The sequence below is a fragment of the Gymnoscopelus braueri genome (assembly GCF_963280865.1).
Source record: "Gymnoscopelus braueri genome assembly, chromosome: 6".
Taxonomy (NCBI): domain Eukaryota; kingdom Metazoa; phylum Chordata; class Actinopteri; order Myctophiformes; family Myctophidae; genus Gymnoscopelus; species Gymnoscopelus braueri.
This window is the reverse complement of record NC_137607.1, coordinates 54,620,047-54,637,546: the sequence shown is the minus strand read 5'-3', so window position 1 is coordinate 54,637,546 and position 17,500 is coordinate 54,620,047. Positions and strand designations below refer to the sequence as shown.

At 49.1% G+C, this 17,500-nt stretch overlaps 1 protein-coding gene across 3 annotated transcripts in view; it reads right to left on the bottom strand.

Annotated features, from left to right (window-relative positions):
• The window catches only part of sema6bb (sema domain, transmembrane domain (TM), and cytoplasmic domain, (semaphorin) 6Bb), a 187,653-nt gene that overhangs the window by 1,765 nt on the left and 168,388 nt on the right, over positions 1-17,500 (bottom strand). For all 3 annotated transcript variants that reach the window (XM_080431393.1, XM_080431392.1, XM_080431394.1), the window contains exon 17: positions 1-1,171. This exon is cut by the window's left edge and continues 1,765 nt beyond it. In XM_080431393.1, coding sequence (XP_080287519.1) covers positions 276-1,171 — 896 coding nt within the window. In that variant the 3' untranslated portion in view covers positions 1-275. The remainder of the gene's footprint in view (positions 1,172-17,500) is intronic.

Sequence of the window (17,500 nt, the reverse complement as noted above, 5' to 3'; positions counted from 1 at the left end):
CACGAGGAGCCACATCTCTCTCTCTGTATATCTCTTTCTTTCTCTCTCCCTCCCTCTCTCTCTCTCTCTCTCTGTCTGTCTAAATGGCTGGCTTCAGCAGTCCATCTCTTCAGTCGGCTGAGTGATGTCATAACATTGAATGATAGTGAGAGAGGACATACAGGGTGAGATCGGACAGGGACAGCGAGTCTCACGGGGGGTTTGATTTGTTCCAGTTTACTGTGGGATCAAATTGACATTTCAAGAGAGAGCTTGCTGGCGTGGCACACTACTCCTCACTGGCCACTAGGGGCGCGCTCCCCCATGTTTTTCCCCATGAGGTGGTTGTAGTCGGCCAGCTCTCCCAGACCCCGGGGCCCGTGCACGTTGGGCCTGATGAGGCCCTGGCGTTGGGAGGGGTACGGCGCTCCATTGTTGCTGTTGTAGTTGAGCGCCTCGTGGCTCCAGCGGGGCTCCCCGTAGTCCATGTGGGGGGTCGGTGCCGAGACCACCCTCCGCCGGTCGGGGGAGTCCTGCGGCGTGGCCGGGTAGTTGTACTCCCCCGCCGAGTTCCTCAGAGGGCCGGTAGGCGGGCGGCTGCTCCCGTGCTCCCCTCTCTGGGTGGCCAGGACTAAGTAGCGCTGGCGTTCCGTGTGGGGGGGGAGCACCACCTCCCCTGGTTCGTCCAGCCGGCCGATACCGCTGCCCTGCAGGTACTTGGAGCTCAGGTAGATGACAGAGCTGTTGGGGCAAGGAGTCCCAACAGCGGTCAGGAAGGTTTGGCTCTGGTCCCAGTCGGTGTCGGGGAGACGCATGGGCCGTTTCTGTTGCAGAGGCGTCTGCTCGGGGGTGGGGAGTAACCCTGGGTCCATCTCTCCTTTAGACCAGCCGTTGGGTGTGACGAACGGGTTGTCGGCTTGAGAGCGGCGCCTCTCCCCACCGCTGGTTCTCGTCACGCTCATCACCGATCCACTGCGGCCCTGTCCCAGCATGCTCTGCTCCTTGTCCCCTTTGCGGCGGGCGCCGTTTGCGCCAGAGGCTCGGGAGCGACGGTGGCGGTGACTCATAATCCAGCAGACGGCGAGGCCAGAGAGGACGGCTCCCGTGGAGAAGGCCGACACGGCGGATACCACAAGCAGGTTGACTGATACCAGACCGTCGGGCTCTTCAGAGAAACTCTCTTGAAGAAGACCTATAGAGGTAGAGACACAGACAGGGAGAGAGGGATACACAAACACACAGAGAGAGAGAGAGAGAGAGAGAGAGAGAGAGAGAGACATACAGGGAAACAGAAAGAAGAGAGTCATCAGTCAATGGGTGGAACCTGCTAAAAAAATCATCGGTGTATATCATTTAGAAAACAGGTGGGAGTTAACAGCCTGACAAAACAGCCTATTTTCCTGCTTCCTCCCTGTGGGCGGACAGGGCAGACCTCTCTCCAGTGAAGGTAGCTCTGCCATTGGTGTAATGGCTAATTGCGTTCATTACCTAAAGTGGGCTGTGATTTTAATAGCTGTAATAACTGTCTTCCTGATGGAGAATAGCTCTCAACCCTGACACGTTTCACAACATTAGCTTTACAGAGGAAGATGACAAGACTGGCATTAATAGTGAACAAAATTAAAAAAGTTTCCACACCGTATATTTATTCATTTCTGCTCATTTATTTTATGTTTACTGTGCGTACTGCATGGCCTCGCTAGGATGAACAGTGTTTACAGATAAGGGGTGCAGTGGTGGGAAAGAGACAATGAAAATAATGCCTTTCTCTTGCGAAATTACACGAGACGGAGTCCCGTGGTGAAAGCAGTTTATGAATTAAGAAAAAAAGAAAAATGACAGAGCCAGACAAACCGCTGGGGGAATGTCCATGGATGGATCAATTAAGAAAATGTCAGGAGAAAAGTTGTTCTCTGCTGTTAGAGCTCCAGGGAACGATAGCAATGAAAAAACAATTAACTTATATCGGTTTGCAAAAAAAAGAAAAAGAAAAGAGTAAATGGAAGGAAAAAGTCAACAGAGAAGGAGAGAGAGAAACAGAGAGTGTGGGCAAGAAAGAGAGAGAGAGAGAGAGAGAGAGAGAGAGAGAGAGAGAGAGAGAGAGAGAGAGAGAGAGAGAGTGAGAGAGAGAGAGAGAGAGAGGCTGAGGAAGGAGTTGCCTTGAGCAAACTCCAGCAATTGGGGCCTTAGACAAACATGGTAAATGTTTCTTAAATTACAACAGCACTCTGAAGAGTGTGCAAATATAACCAAAAGGACCCTTACGGCTCCATTTGATTCCAATTGTGCACTGAGTTCAATTAACACTGACGATTTTAGGCTACTGTGCAGCATCAGAGGAAGGACTGTCGCTGCCAGGACGGACAAATAAATCCTTCCATGCAGGAAATAAATGGATGTCATTAATAGACACTGGGAGTCACTTACTCACCCACAGAATAGAGAGAGGAGGAGTGTAAGAAAGAATGGGGAAAGAATAAACAGAGAGAGAGAGAGAGAGAGAGAGAGAGAGAGAGAGAGAGAGAGAGAGAGAGAGAGAGAGAGAGAGAGAGAGAGAGAGAGAGGCAGCAGTAGCAGCTTTTCTTAAAGAAACAAATGTTTATTGCCTGACAAATGTGTTTTAATGGGAACAAATGGACTGGATTGTGCTGTACTGTAGGTACTGCTTTGAGAAAGAGCCTGGTGGCTAATTATTGAAGCTTCTCTTCGCTTGGTTTAAGAAGCCATTTCTCTCTGTGTTGACATCTCGTCTGTGAGGAGTCTCTAAATGGCTGCCTGTCACAGACTAGGCTACTATACTGCTGTGTAAGGAATATTTTATACAGATGTGCGTCTGGAGAGAATATTTATTTTACAGAATATTTTACTGTTCAGAGTAAAACAAGACTTCCCCCGCCAGTGGAAGTGATTTGAACCGATCATCATTGTCATCCTTGTTGTTACATTGTTATATTGGGCTCTCACTAGTGGGGCTAAAATGTATAATTATTGTTACAGACACTTTTGGGACATGACATGAGCACACATACATGCCATATATGGTCATGGGTTCGATCCCGGCCACCGCCAACTCAGCGTATGAGTAGCACGGCTTGAGTGTGACAAGTCGTGCGGTAAGTACTGGGAGCTGTTGGTAAGTGTTGCGCTCCACCATAGCAATCCATCTCCCAGGGTTCTAGCACATTGAAACAGGGATATAACAGGGATAGACTCCTGTGCTCCTGTGCTCCATTCGATTTAGATTTATTTTGTGTGCAAGAGGAATATTTGGCCTAAGGGTGGGAACTACAGTAAAGGCCATGGGGTCATCAAAATCAATAGGATTCATCCTCTGCGGAGTATGAAGTTGTACGGCAGATTCCATGTCAATTCAGCCAGTCGATTCACTGAGGCAGATGTACTGACCAACTGACCAACCTTAGAGCCTTGCCACCAGTTGGAGCTTATAAATGTAGAAGCATTTGGTGGCATCGTTGCATAGACATGTTATTGACAACTGGAAAAGTAAAAAAAAAAGGCACTTCAGGCACATTTAGAGTGTACAATGCGCACATCAATAATAAAACAATACGCCCGCACACTGCTGCATTGCACAGTACAGGAGTACATTTATTTAAGGAGAGGCAACGTTTCGGTCAATGATGACCTTCAGGCATGAAGAAGGTCATCAGTGACCAGGTGATCAGGTTCCCGGTTCAAACTCCACCAGCCTGCTCCCGAGGAGCAGGCTGGTGCCTTGCGTGGTTCCCTCCGCCTCGGTGTGTGAATGTGTGTGAGTGTAAAGCACATTGTAAACTTTGGAGAAAGTCACAATATAAACGCACCATTTATGTACAGTATGTGCAGTATATCTATCCCCTCCAAAAGTGGACAATTCGCAGCTCTGTGATCTTGGGATTATCAGGTTCCATCTGACAGTTTGTGGAAGATGAAACGGCCGCGGCCGCCCACACACACACATAGGTCTTTACGCACTATGTCTGAAATTGCATTTCTGGAAACGTTTACATAATATAAGTGTGCCAAAATGACGTTTGCAAACATTGGATTAGCTTTTCACTTGATGGAATGTGACAACTTCAGCGCTCGATGTGTCGAAACCGCTCTGAACACGGACAGATCCCTGGGATTTGGCACTGACATCAACAATCTACCTCACTTCCTTCCCCGCTTCACGCTTCCCTGTCACACAGTTGGCTCACAATTACGCAGGTTAACCAAGGCGGATGTCCCTTCAGTCGTTGTGTACTCAGCTAAACACTCATATTCTTTCACGTTCATATTGAATTTGGCATCCCACTCGCCGGGGTTCTTTTCTCCTCAGGCAGCCATAAACATTTTGTTGGCATCTATGCTAAGCCCAGCCTAAACATATCCCTGAATCATGGCGTATTTATTTTCATACCGCGGAGCCAATATTCCGTTTTGGAATGACTGCCAGTTTCTATTACGATACCAATCTTCTCTCCTTTGCGAGCGTGTTTCGTGAGGGGCGGCAGACGCTCCGGCATAAGAGATGGCATTTTGAGGTTACAGACATCGCTGTGTTTATTTACAGTGTCCACCACCGCTGGGGGAGCATGAGGAATGAGGTAATGAATTGCTTTGTGGCTTGTGATATATTTCCATAAACCGCGGCCTTGATGACTATGTAAACAACAATGGAGCAAATTGGAACCGCAGAACATTCTGAACCGGTCAGAAACGACGGAACCACAAATCCCTTCCTTCACATCGCATCTGGAATTGCTCTCACCGCACTCTGAGGCAGAGATTTGAAGATATTTCTATAACATTTACCCTGTCTGTGATCCAGGGTTTCAGCGTGACACTTCAGATTAAATCCTGCATGGTACAATAATAGCCCTGTCATCCCCATGCAACACAACAAGCCTTGACAAGGGGTACAAGTGGGCGCATGTGTGCGCACTTGTGTGGATATGGATGTGTGTGGGTGTGCATGTGTGCATGTGTGTGTGCGCGCGTGTGTGTGTGTGTGTGTGTGTGTGTGTGTGTGTGTGTGTGTGTGTGTGTGTGTGTGTGTGTGTGTGTGTGTGTGTGTGTGTGTGTGTGTGTGTGTGTGTGTGTGTGTGTGTGTGTGTGTCTGCCTGCACATGTCTGTAGGTGGCCTGAAATTACACCAAATGGACTGGTCATTTTCTCCTCAAAATAAATGAATCACATTCTGCCCATTCATAGCCAACGTGTCTCCTCTTTTCATCTCTCTCTCCCTCTGTCTGTCTTTCACATACTAGTGTACTTTCAGATAAATGTCTCTCATTTAAAAATCTCTCTCTCTCTCTCTCTCTCTCTCTCTCTCTCTCTCTCTCTCTCTCTCTCCCTCTCTCTCTCCTCCTCTGTCTCTCCAGATGCACATCATGTGATAAGGATCCTTGTTCATTAGACAGTGTTGCCTTTGGAGCCACTCTGCTGTGTGTGATGCTTTAGGGAGAAGAAGATGATGAAAATGAGGGGGTGGATACTGTAGATGGGGAATGGGGAGACGTGCATGTGCATGTGCATGTGCATGTGCATGTGCATGTGCATGTGCATGTGCATGTGCATGTGCATGTGCATGTGCATGTGCATGTGCATGTGCATGTGCATGTGCATGTGCATGTGCATGTGCATGTGCATGTGCATGTGCCTGTGTGCGTGTGGGCGTGCGTGTGGGCGTGCGTGTGGGCGTGCGTGTGTGCGTGCGTGTGTTCGTGTGTGTGTGAGATGGAGGACAGGTTTCTCTGCATCCTACTGAGGGATGACAGTAGAAGCAGCAATGTGCGCTCTCTCTCTCTCTCTCTCTCTCTCTCTCTCTCTCTCTCTCTCTCTCTCTCTCTCTCTCTCTCTCTCTCTCTCTCTCTCTCTCTCTCTCCATCTCTTCCCTCTCTTCTTCTCCTCTCTCTTCTCCCCATCCCGTTCACTCATTAAAGCTTAATAGAAGCCAAGGGGCCTGGCTGTCTCCCTGACACACACTCATGTAGGGGGCTTCTAGCTCCAATTACAACCAAACAATGAGAGGAGAAGAGAGCATAGAATGGGAGAGGAGAGTATAGAGGAGAGGAGGATAGAGGAGAAAAGAGAGGAGCAGAGGAGAGACTGAGAGAGGAGAGTGGACGAGGGGAGGGAGGGTGAGAGGAGGAGAGGAGAGGAGAGGAGAGGAGAGGAGAGGAGAGGAGAGGAGAGGAGAGGAGAGGAGAGGAGAGGAGAGGAGAGGACGAGACAGGAAAAGATGGGAGGAGGCGAGAAGACAGGAGAGAAGAGAGGATAAGAAGAGAGGGGAGGAGAGAAGACAGGAGATGAGAAGGGAGGAGAAAGTGGAAAAGAGGCTGAGGAGAGAACTATAGAAGAGAGGATAAGAGAATATATTTAGAGAGAGAGAATAACAGATAAAGGGGGGAGAAAGGGTGAGAGGAGAGCTACGAAAAGAAGAGGAGAGGACGAATAGAAGGGAGGAGAGGAAAATAGAGCAGAATAGGGAGATGAGAGATTGGTTTCCTGTAACCGCCACCCCCACACATGCCCCCACCCATACTCCCCTCTATACCCCCCGCTATACCCCCACCCCCTTCTCCAATCCCCTCATTACCCTTCAATCCTCTGGTTCTATCTCTCTCAGTTTAGCTGCCACTCCTTTGATCACTGCAGGGAATGGCTGCATGATGAAGAAACTGCTTTAAAGTTTCAAGAGAAAAAAGGAAAGTTAAAGTAACTTTTTTTTTAATGAATAGAAATAGAAAGACATTTTGTCCAATCAATCTGTATGGTAGAGTATGCTAATACAATATAACGTATGGGGTGGTTTGTATTTTGTCTCCCTGCTCTTCTATTGAGACATTTAGATTGTGTCAAAGGTCATGTCTCACCTAGACACAGGATCTGACACGAATGTTTACCTGATGGTCAAGATTCAATTCATCCACTGAGCAAGCAGGCGGGCTCTATTAGCTCAACGGTAAAAAATGTCAGCACTTGCGCAGGAAACCTGGTTCAAATCCAGGGTAGAAGAGGAAAGTCATAGAGCAGCTTTAAGAACCGGTAAATAACTTTGACTTTACATCCTAAAATCAAGGTCACACGAGAGAAGAGAGTGCATGCGTGTGCAATACATCATAAAATCAACCTAATAATAAAACTGGCTTGTGAAGGAGGCGAAGCATGTAGTTTCTGCTATACTGTGCACTGATAGAAATTAGGGTCGTGTTCATACTTAATGAACTGATACTTAGTTTACCGGGGTCATCTCTGTACTTGGTCTGCTCTTTTTCCCATATCTCTTAAAAATAGCCAATCAACAAGTTAACGATGCATTGTGAGCTTGTAGATCAACTATTTCCACTCTTTATTGTTTAAGCCCCCCCCTCTCCCCTCATGTCCTCTTTTCATATCCTCCATCCCTCTCTCTCTCTCTCTCTCTCCCTCCATTCCTCTGCTGACTGATGTCTGTAACGAAAAGCGTCCATGGTTCCGTGGCACTCAGTTTAAACATTCCCTTTCATTAGAACACAGGAGCAGGAGACCGCATGGATCAACTCTGCCCGAGTTCGCAAATTAGCAGAACATTCAGCAATGGTGTGTGCGTGTGCGTGTGCGTGTGCGAGAGAGAGAGAGAGAGAGAGAGAGAGAGAGAGAGAGAGAGAGAGAGAGAGAGAGAGAGAGAGAGAGAGAGAGAGAGAGTTTGCGGGGTAGTAAAGCGAAAGACTTAGAGGCTTGCGCGGGCGGAGGAAGTTATTGATTTTCAAACCCAATATCAGTGAAGCTGAGCGACTGTACAATGTGGTACAGTAAGTGGAAACCGTGGCAGAATGCAGAGGCACGGTATACATCATCCAGAGCCCCAAAATGACATTGAAGAGCTTGTTCTGTCTGCTTGTTTACAAAACAGGATTTTTTTTATTCGTATATCAGATGACAAAAAAGACACAAAAAAAGTAATTGTTGTGGGTTGTTAGATGAATAAAATTGGGAACGGTTCAAGTCTCTCGTATCTCGGCGAGTAGAGATCTTTAATCAGAAGATGTAACGTTGGAACTTAGCTTCCCGGGGTTGGAAGTTGGAACACACACCCCGACCACCCCCCCAAAACAAATCAAAACAAAAAGAATGCTGTACATCAAAAATACAACAAAGAGATTTCACAGTGTCCCGATGGACCCACCGATGTGGCGAGCACACGCATCTGAGCTTGATGGGCTGTGACACTGTCAGCGTATACAGTGCAGATGATCTGAGCGGGCTTTCATCTCCACAATGCAACATTCCTCTGCATGTTAATGTGTTTATGCGCACATTAACAACATAGGGACGCACGTGTCCGTGCATGTGTATCCGATTCGTAAGTGCATCTACACTCTACAGTATGTATACAGTAAAAGTGTGTGCGTTTTAACAAGTTACTGCCTGCACACCCATAGCTCAGTGATTTTGCTCATTATCTCCCTCTCTCTCTCTCTCTCTCTCTCTCTCTCTCTCTCTCTCTCTCTCTCTCTCTCTTTCTGTCTCCTTCTCTTCTGTTGAATGACTGCAGGCACTATCTGGTCTCTTGTTGTTTCCACAGATCCCTTCCTCCCATCTTTCTTGTCATTGTCACATTCCCTATTTATTACATTATTTCTCCTATACAGATACACTCCTATTCCTATTTCAACAACTCTGTCAGTTTCTGCCGTTCTCTCTTCCCTCCTCCACCCCCAACAATAAGTGAGCTGAGTTCCAATGAGGCTGACACCAAAGCGTGGTCAAGGATGGAGGGAAAGTCAGAAAGAATTAAGACTGTTTTAAAGAGGAGCAGGCAACGCTGTTCCAAAACTTTGTCCTAACCCTGCTAGCTCATAAACACTGTTTACACTTAGGATGATTATAAAACCCGTTACGATCCTTTTCTGGTGAAGCTTTCCCGGAGCACAGTCATGGGGAAAAAAAGAAGAAACAGCGGGAACTGCCTCCAGAAAAAGAAATATATAAATACATATATATTAAACTCCAACAAGAACTCCTGAGGGCTAGTAGGATGCACGTGTCTCTCATCCAACTGATCAATATGTTGAAACATTTATGCGTGCACGCACGCCATGTGTTTGCAATTAAAATTCCATAAAAATCTCCAGCGAAAGGCATTCCGTTAATAGTGTAACGCGGGAACAATTGCCAGCCTATCCCCAACATGTGTTGCTGAGTAAAATGTGTTCGTATTGGCTCTCGGGCACCAGAGGTTCTGTTGATATTGGTTCAGCCCGCCTGCTCTAGTCAGTTGTATTCCGGGTTTAAAGTGTATGGACGTTCGAGTGTTTATCCTCCGCCTCTACAAAAGAACCAAGGACTTATAACTCAAAGACTGACAAGGTTATAGAATAACTGTGAGTTCTGTAACACATACCTGTACTGCTGTTTATCGTGCTGTTGTCCTGTAAAACCGCCGGTCCGACAAGTAAACAAAGTACTGGATAATCGTTCTTCTTGTGGCTTTATTACACACTCGCCTCCACCATCAGAAGTACACAAAGTGTCCACACCACAGGAAAGTAACATCGCCACAAATGGTGTCAGAAACGGGACTTAACAAGAAAAAGGAAAAAACGTTGAATTAAGTGACTAGGACAGAACGGACTGTAGCTGTACACTGTATGTTAACAGTTAGCTTAGCGTCCGCCTGTGGCTAACAAAAACGTCACGTGACTTACGTTCGCCGGCCGGCTTTCCAACTGATCACGTGACTGCAGTCCAGTTGCTCAAACAAAAGAAAGAGACGTCGCTGCTCAAAGCAAAGACACTGAAAACTCACCGCATCGGACGCACCGCCAATCTCCGCCTGGACAGGTGAAGTGAAAAAAAAAAAAGTTGAAAAAAAAAAAAAAAAGTTGAAAAAAAGTTGAACAAAACAGAAAAGAGGCCATAATGTCAGAGGCTGAAAAAGGAGCAAGTGCTGGCCAAGAACAGGCACCAGCTTGGCTGGGCACCATCCTGCAGCAAATGCAGCAGATACAGCAGCAAAACAAGGAGCAAAATCAGCTAATGCTGCAACAACTGCAGATACTGGGTGGGGCATCCAAAACTCCCCCAGGGCCTCAATCACAGGGCGAAGAACAGACAGCCATCAGTCAGGACCTGAGGATAACAGCCCCTACTCCTGCCCAATTTTCTACTCCTCGCCCAGGTGACAGCATGGTTACCATTGATAGATATGAGGCATCGACCCTGTCAGACTTCACTCCAGAGCTAGAAGTCATTCGCCAGCGCTCACTCAACTCAGCTCCTGCTAGACAGTGGAGTGTGGAATACAATAGCCCAGATCCGAGTACCCGCCGACGTACCCCAAGAGGAAGTGGGGCTGTGCAGCCCAACACAGCCACATCTTCTGCCAGCCGGAACCCACAGCAAGGTGGCCCTCAGGCCTATGCCAGGGGGGCAGACTTTGCCCCGGGAACCCCCAACCCACAGCAGGGTGGCCCTCAGGCCTATGCCAGAGGGGCAGACTTTGCCCCGGGAACCCCCAACCCACAGCAGGGTGGCCCTCAGGCCTATGCCAGAGGGGCAGACTTTGCCTGGGGAACCCTCGGCTCACAGCAAGGTGGCCCGCAGGCCTATGCCAGACCCTCGTCATGTTGCTCCAACACAAAGCTCCTTGCCCCCTTTGATGGAACGGATGACTGGAATGCATTCTTTATGCCCTTTGAGAGAATGGCTCAGAGACTGGGGTGGAACCACATAGACCGGTTAGATAAGCTCCATGAGCGACTGAGGGGCTCTGCGATGCGCTTCATCTGCTCCTTACCAGAGTATCAGAGAGAAGACTATATACTCCTCACCGAACAACTAAAACAGCGCTATGGTCGATCTGATCCGCCCTCCACTGTTCGTCGTCACCTCAGCGAACTCCGTCAGCAGAAGGAATCTGCAGCTGAATTTGCTGAGGAAGTCCGCCGACTTGTCACTCTGGCCTACCCTGGGGTCGATCTGGTGATGCAGGACCAGCTGGCAGCTGATGCATTCCTGAAAGGACTCGGAAACCAGCGGGTTGCCTACGAAGTAATGAACCAAGATCCCCCCACACTCACCGAAGCTCAAAAGCTAGTGGGAGCCTATGAACACAACTATAAGGCGACCCTGGGCCGAGATACTGAGGGGAGAGGGAAGGTCCGACGCATTTCCTGGGCAGACGAGAATCCTGAAGTGATGGCAACCTCACCAGCAGCCTTGCCACTGCAACAGGAAGTCCATGCGATGCTTAATGAGATGAAACGACTCAAGGATAAGGAAGTACAAATGGCAGATGAGATCAAACAACTCAGAGACCAAATGGGGCAGCTGCAATTCGCCAGTACACCCAGGGTCGGAATGCACTCTGCTGCCAACGTAGTCCCCTCCAGCCGTGCCTCCCAAGTCGAACAGCAACGTGGGAGGTCCCCCACACGACTGCCGAGCTTCCCAAATACAGCAGGCCGATTCCGTTCACCAAGCCCATCTGCCAGTCATAAATCTACCTGCTATAACTGCGGAGAGTTTGGCCATTTCAAGAGAGACTGTTCGCGGTCACCCAGCCCCAAGAGGTCGGGAAACTAGAACTGGTCAGGTCCAATGGCCCGGACCTGGCCAGCAATGTAAGCGGCCATGTTATGCCTTCTCAAGAAGACGACCAAACTACCCCGCCACCAGTCATTAGTATTACCATAGGCAGAGCCAAAAGTGAAGGCCCCAGCCTAATGGTTCCTGTTCAAGTGAATCACCTGCCTGTCCAGTGTGTTGTCGACACCGGTGCGGAAGCCACTGTCATGTCCCACGAATTATTCCAGCAGCTCCAGCTAGAAACCCGGTTGAATAATAAGACAGCCTGCCTCTTGAATGCCGAGACCGGAAAAGCAATGGGAACTGCAAGTGGCTATAATGTGACGCTCACAGTGGGCAACAAGAGCAGAGACTGGGATGTGTATGTGGCACCTATCCGCGATTCCCTTCTTATGGGATTTGACTTCATGCTGGCAGCCGATGTAACCATACTAGGAGGAGGCAAGGTGTTCATTGAAGGTCAGCCGGTGCCCAGCTACATCACTGGGAGGTCGGTGGGAAGCTATGCAGTCTCCAGAGTGTTTCTAATGAAACCTTCAACCCTGCCACCACAGAGCGAGTGTGACGTATGGGGCGTTGTGGAGAACCCTAAACCTGGGGTAACAGCAGTGCTAGAGCCAGCTGGCCTAGTAGACGGCGTATCCTCAGGCAGTGTCATTGTGGACATGGACAAGACGGTGCCCATCCGAATCTGCAACCTGTCTCACTCCAGTACCAGTCTACCAGTCGGCACCTGTCTGGGGATTCTCATAGAAACCATGGAGGAACCCACTGGCACCTCCACTGAACTGTCCTTGGCAGCAGATGAGCTCCCTATGCAACAAATACGACGCCTGAAGCAAGTGAGTGCACTAGACTTGCCCGCTCACCTTCGAGAATTGTTCACATCCGCAAGTGAAGGCCTAAGCGAAGAACAACAAGAGAGATTCATCCTTCTTCTTCTGACATATCAGTCAATCTTTGCAACCAGTGATGGAGACCTGGGCCGGTTTGACAAAGTCCAACACCGAATAGACACGGGGGGTGGGCACCCTGTTAGACAACCACCACGTCGCACACCACTTGGGTTTCAAGGGGAAGAAGAGGAACACCTCAAAGGAATGCTGGAGTCCGGCGTCATCACCCCTTCGGCTTCCGAGTGGGCATCCCCTGTTGTACTAGTCCGAAAAAAGGACGGCGGAGTCAGATGGTGTATTGACTACAGAAAGCTTAATGAGCTGACCCTGAAGGATGCCTACCCTCTACCCAAGATTGAGGAGTGCCTTGACACCCTTGGTGGTGCTACTACCTTCTCAACTCTCGATCTCCAAAGTGGGTATTGGCAGATTGAAGTCCACGAGCAAGACCGATGCAAGACAGCATTCATCACCAAGTACGGGCTGTACGAATACACCAGGATGCCCTTTGGCTTATGTAATGCGCCAAGCACATTCCAGAGGGCCATGGAGGTCGTACTCAGAGGTCTACAGTGGCAGAGTCTGCTTATATACCTGGATGATGTCATAATCCTGGGGAAGGGGATCGATGACAGCCTGAGCAACCTGGCAACAGTCTTCCAGCGCATGAAACAGTATGGGCTAAAGCTCAAACCAGCCAAGTGCCACCTACTAAAAGACGAGGTCCTGTTCCTCGGCCATGTGGTCAGTGGACAAGGCATCAAGCCAAACCCAAAACTCATCAGGGACGTCCAAGAGTGGAGCCCTCCCACAAACCTGCAAGATCTCCAAGCATTCCTAGGGCTTTGCAATTATTATCGCCGTTTTGTGAAGGCATTCTCAGAAATCTGCAGTCCATTGAATGAGCTCCTAAGGAAAGATGCAGAGTTCCAGTGGGGCGAGCCCCAACAGCAAGCCTTCCAAGAACTCAAAGTCAGGCTGACCACAGCTCCCATACTCTCGTATCCTACCCCTGATGGCCCGTTCATCCTAGACACAGATGCCTCTAATGTCTGCATAGGGGCTGTTCTCTCTCAAATTCAAGAAGGGGAAGAGAAGGTTATAGCCTACGGCAGCTCGCACCTACAGAGTACACAGCGGCGATACTGTGTAACCAGGAGAGAACTCCTTGCTGTGGTGAAGTTCACAAGGCAGTACAGACACTATCTTCTGGGTCGAAGCTTCATCCTCCGCACAGACCACAATAGCCTGACCTGGCTGTTCCGATTCAAAAACCCTGAAGGGCAGTTGGCAAGATGGCTGGAGGAACTGAGTCAGTATGACTTGAAGATCGAACACAGAGCAGGACTGCGTCATGGCAATGCTGATGCATTATCACGGAAAGCAGAAAGTCCTGTATGTGACTGCTACCAGGCGGGCAAGGATCTGACCTCACTACCCTGCGGAGGATGCTCATACTGCCAGAAAGTGCACCAGCAATGGTCGCGGTTTGAAGAAGACGTGGATGACGTGGTGCCACTTGCCATCAGACGGACAGTAGTGAGTGAAAGCACCCAGCCAGCGCCATGTTCCAGCTCCGACTCACCTTGTGATGGAGAAAGCCGAGCAGAACACCAAGATGGGCCTGAAGTCAACTGGCTGTCGCAGCACAGTAAGAAAGAGCTGGAGGATAAGCAGAGGGAGGACCCCTGCCTAGCCAAGTTGCACCAGTGGATGGATGAAGGTGTGTTACCAACACGAGAACATGTCGCACTGGAGAGCCCACCTGTCAGAAAGTATTGGCTGTGCTGGCCTCAGATAGAGCGTCATCAAGGAATCCTGTACTACCGATGGGAAAGTGGAGTTGGCACACCCCCCTTGATCCGTCTCCTAGTTCCCCAGTCCCTCAAAAGACAAGTCATGGAGTCATGCCACTGCCCACCCCAGTCAGGCCACCTGGGGGAAGGAAAGACACTTCACCGGGCACAGCAACACTTCTCCTGGAATGGAATGGGTGGAGACATCCAGCTGTTCATTAAAACATGTCAAAAGTGCCAAGCCTGCAAGTCAGTGGGTAGACCAGGAAGAGCTCCACTCCAAATGTATCAGGCTGGTGCACCTATGGATCGACTGCATCTGGATGTAGTGGGCCCCTTCCCAGTCTCAAGCGCGGGTAACAAGTACATTCTCGTCATCATTGACCAGTTCACCCGTTGGGTAGAGGCCGTACCCATCTCAGAGCAAACGGCAGAAGTTACAGCCAGAAAGCTTGTCTATGAGTTCATCTCCAGGTTTGGTGCTTGTCTTGAGCTACACACAGACCAGGGCAGGAATTTCGAGAGTGAGCTGTTCACAGAAGTCTGTCGTCTGCTCCAAGTGGCGAAGACCCGGACCACGCCCTACCACCCATCTTCTAATGGGCAGGTAGAAAGGTTCAACAGAACCCTCCTACAAATGATCAGGTGCTACGTTGATGAGAACCAAAAGAATTGGGACGAGTACCTGCCTCTCCTCACAGCTGCCTATAGGAGCTCTCCACATGCCTGCACTGGCTTCACGCCAAACCGCATGATGCTGGGGCGTGAGGTTCATCAAACCCATGATGTCTCACTTGGTGTGGTAGATGTTAATGTCACCAGAAAGCCTCCAGCAGAGTTCGTGGAGAACCTGGAAGAACAGTTAAGAGCAACACATGAGCTGGCAAGAAAGCATCTACGAACAGCACAATTGAGACAAAAGAAAACACATGATCTACGTGCAAGAGAGAGAACCTACAAGATGGGAGACCTTGTCTATGTCAGAGACAGCACGAAGAAGAAAGGCCAGAGTCCGAAACTCAAGGCTCCCTGGAAAGGTCCCTGTCTCATCACCAAGTGCCTCGGTCCAGTTATCTATCAAGTTCGAGAACAAAAGAAAAGTAAAGTCCTTCACCACGACAGGCTACTCCCTTGTTCCTCTGAGGACATCCCCGTGTGGATGAAGAGACTGCGACACTCACTGTTGCAACATGATAAAGAGGATGCAGAGGACGATCGATCTGCGCTGCCTGCCTACAACGGCTCTCCTGGGAGGGGACAGGCCCCCCTCGACCTTCCTCATCTAAGGGACCCATCCAGTGATGACACCGATCCTGCCACCCCAGCAAGACGGGGCCACGCCAGGCCTGCTGCACGTCGGCGTCGGAGAGGCAAGACCCGGCCGCCCTCCAACTGTGAACCGACCCAGCCTGCACACTCCTGTGAACCAACCCAGCCTGCACGCTCCTGTGAACCGACCCAGCCTGCACACTCCTGTGAACCGACCCAGCCTGCACACTCCAGTGACTCGTCTCAGCCTGCCTCCGCCACTGACTCGAGCGCCGGGTCAGACAAGGAAATTACCAGGCCTGTTCCAATGACCAAAAGAGGTAGGCTAGTAAAAAGACCTGCTCGCTACCGAAATGACATTGTTTGAACTGAGACATTAAGTTTAGACACGGATGGCTAACTAAATGTGTCATGGACATTTTTTTAGTTTAATTGTTTGCCTTTTGAAGCAACTGAAACGTTATTTCCTGAAAAGTTCAACAGTATTGCATATCTGTTATTGTTCTGTTATTATTGTGTACCTAACCTGAAGATGCTGAAGGGACTCAGCAGTTTAGAAGGGGGGTAGTGTAACGCGGGAACAATTGCCAGCCTATCCCCAACATGTGTTGCTGAGTAAAATGTGTTCGTATTGGCTCTCGGGCACCAGAGGTTCTGTTGATATTGGTTCAGCCCGCCTGCTCTAGTTAGTTGTGTTCCGGTTTCCAAAGAGTATAGACGTTGAGTGAATCATCCTCCGCCTCTACTAGGGAGCCACGGACTGACAACCGAATACTGAATTACAGTAACTGTGAGTTATTAAGCCTACCTGTACTGCTACTGTTGTTGTGCTGCTGATGTCCTGTAAACCTGCACTTCAGAAAGTAAAGAAAGTACTGGATATTTCCTTGTTGTGGCATCATTACCCACTCGCCTCCACCATCATAAATCCACGTGTGTGTCCACATAGAAGAAGGGTAAAATCGCCACAATAGATTCAGGTCTTCAGGCGGGCCTATTAGGCAGGACAGATCAGCCTTTAGCTGGCTCAGAGTCAAGGTTTGGGATGATGACTGCATAACTACATGCATACAGGAATCCTTTTCTGCTGCTGCCTCTCTCTCTCTATCTCTCTCTCTCTCTCTCTCTCTCTCTCTCTCTCTCTCTCTCTCTTACTCTCTTACTCTCTTACTCTCTTACTCTCTCTCTCTCTCTCTCTCTCTCTCTCTCTCTCTCTCTCTCTCTCTCTCTCTCTCTCTCTCTCTCTCTCTCTCTCTTATGCTGCTTGTCATCACATTGTCAACCTCCCTCTCTTTTTTTTGTGAAACTATCGCTGACTGGTTCTTGCTCTCCCTCAGAGAAGACTGTCTGCTGACTTGGGTTGAAGGATAATCGTGCAGCATTTTAAAGATACTGTGTTAAATTCATCACAGGAGGCTTAACCCCCCCCTTCGGCTCCCCTCTCCCCCCCTGCCCTGCCACATGCAGTGTAATCAAAAGTTAAGACCTTTTTGCTCTCCGTAAATGTTTTTACACGCTACGTGCGCACGTGTCGGTGTCAGGAATGTTCCTCATTGAGTGTTGTGGATTCAATTATATCGGTGGACCTTGCCTTCACGTTCTGGCCAACCTTTAGTGAGAGGCAGCATGGGCGAGGCTTTTAGCAGGTTCAGCTGCATCCAATCCAAACAAAGTAACTGGACTGTGGCGGACATTGTGGCAAAATAAATTGTTTTCCAGCAGTGCATATGTGTGTGTGTGTGTGTGTGTGTGTGTGTGTGTGTGTGTGTGTGTGTGTGTGTGTGTGTGTGTGTGTGTGTGTGTGTGTGTGTGTGTGTGTATGTTTTCCCTCTCTAACCTGTGGCCTGGAGGTTATGATAGCATTGGCTAAAGCAGAGTATAGGAATGTAATTGATATCCTCAATTTAGGTGCAAAGGAAACACACACTGTGGAAAGCAATCATAAATGCTCGCCAAACATGTCACCGGGCAATAAATTGGGGAGTGCGCTCCCATGGCATA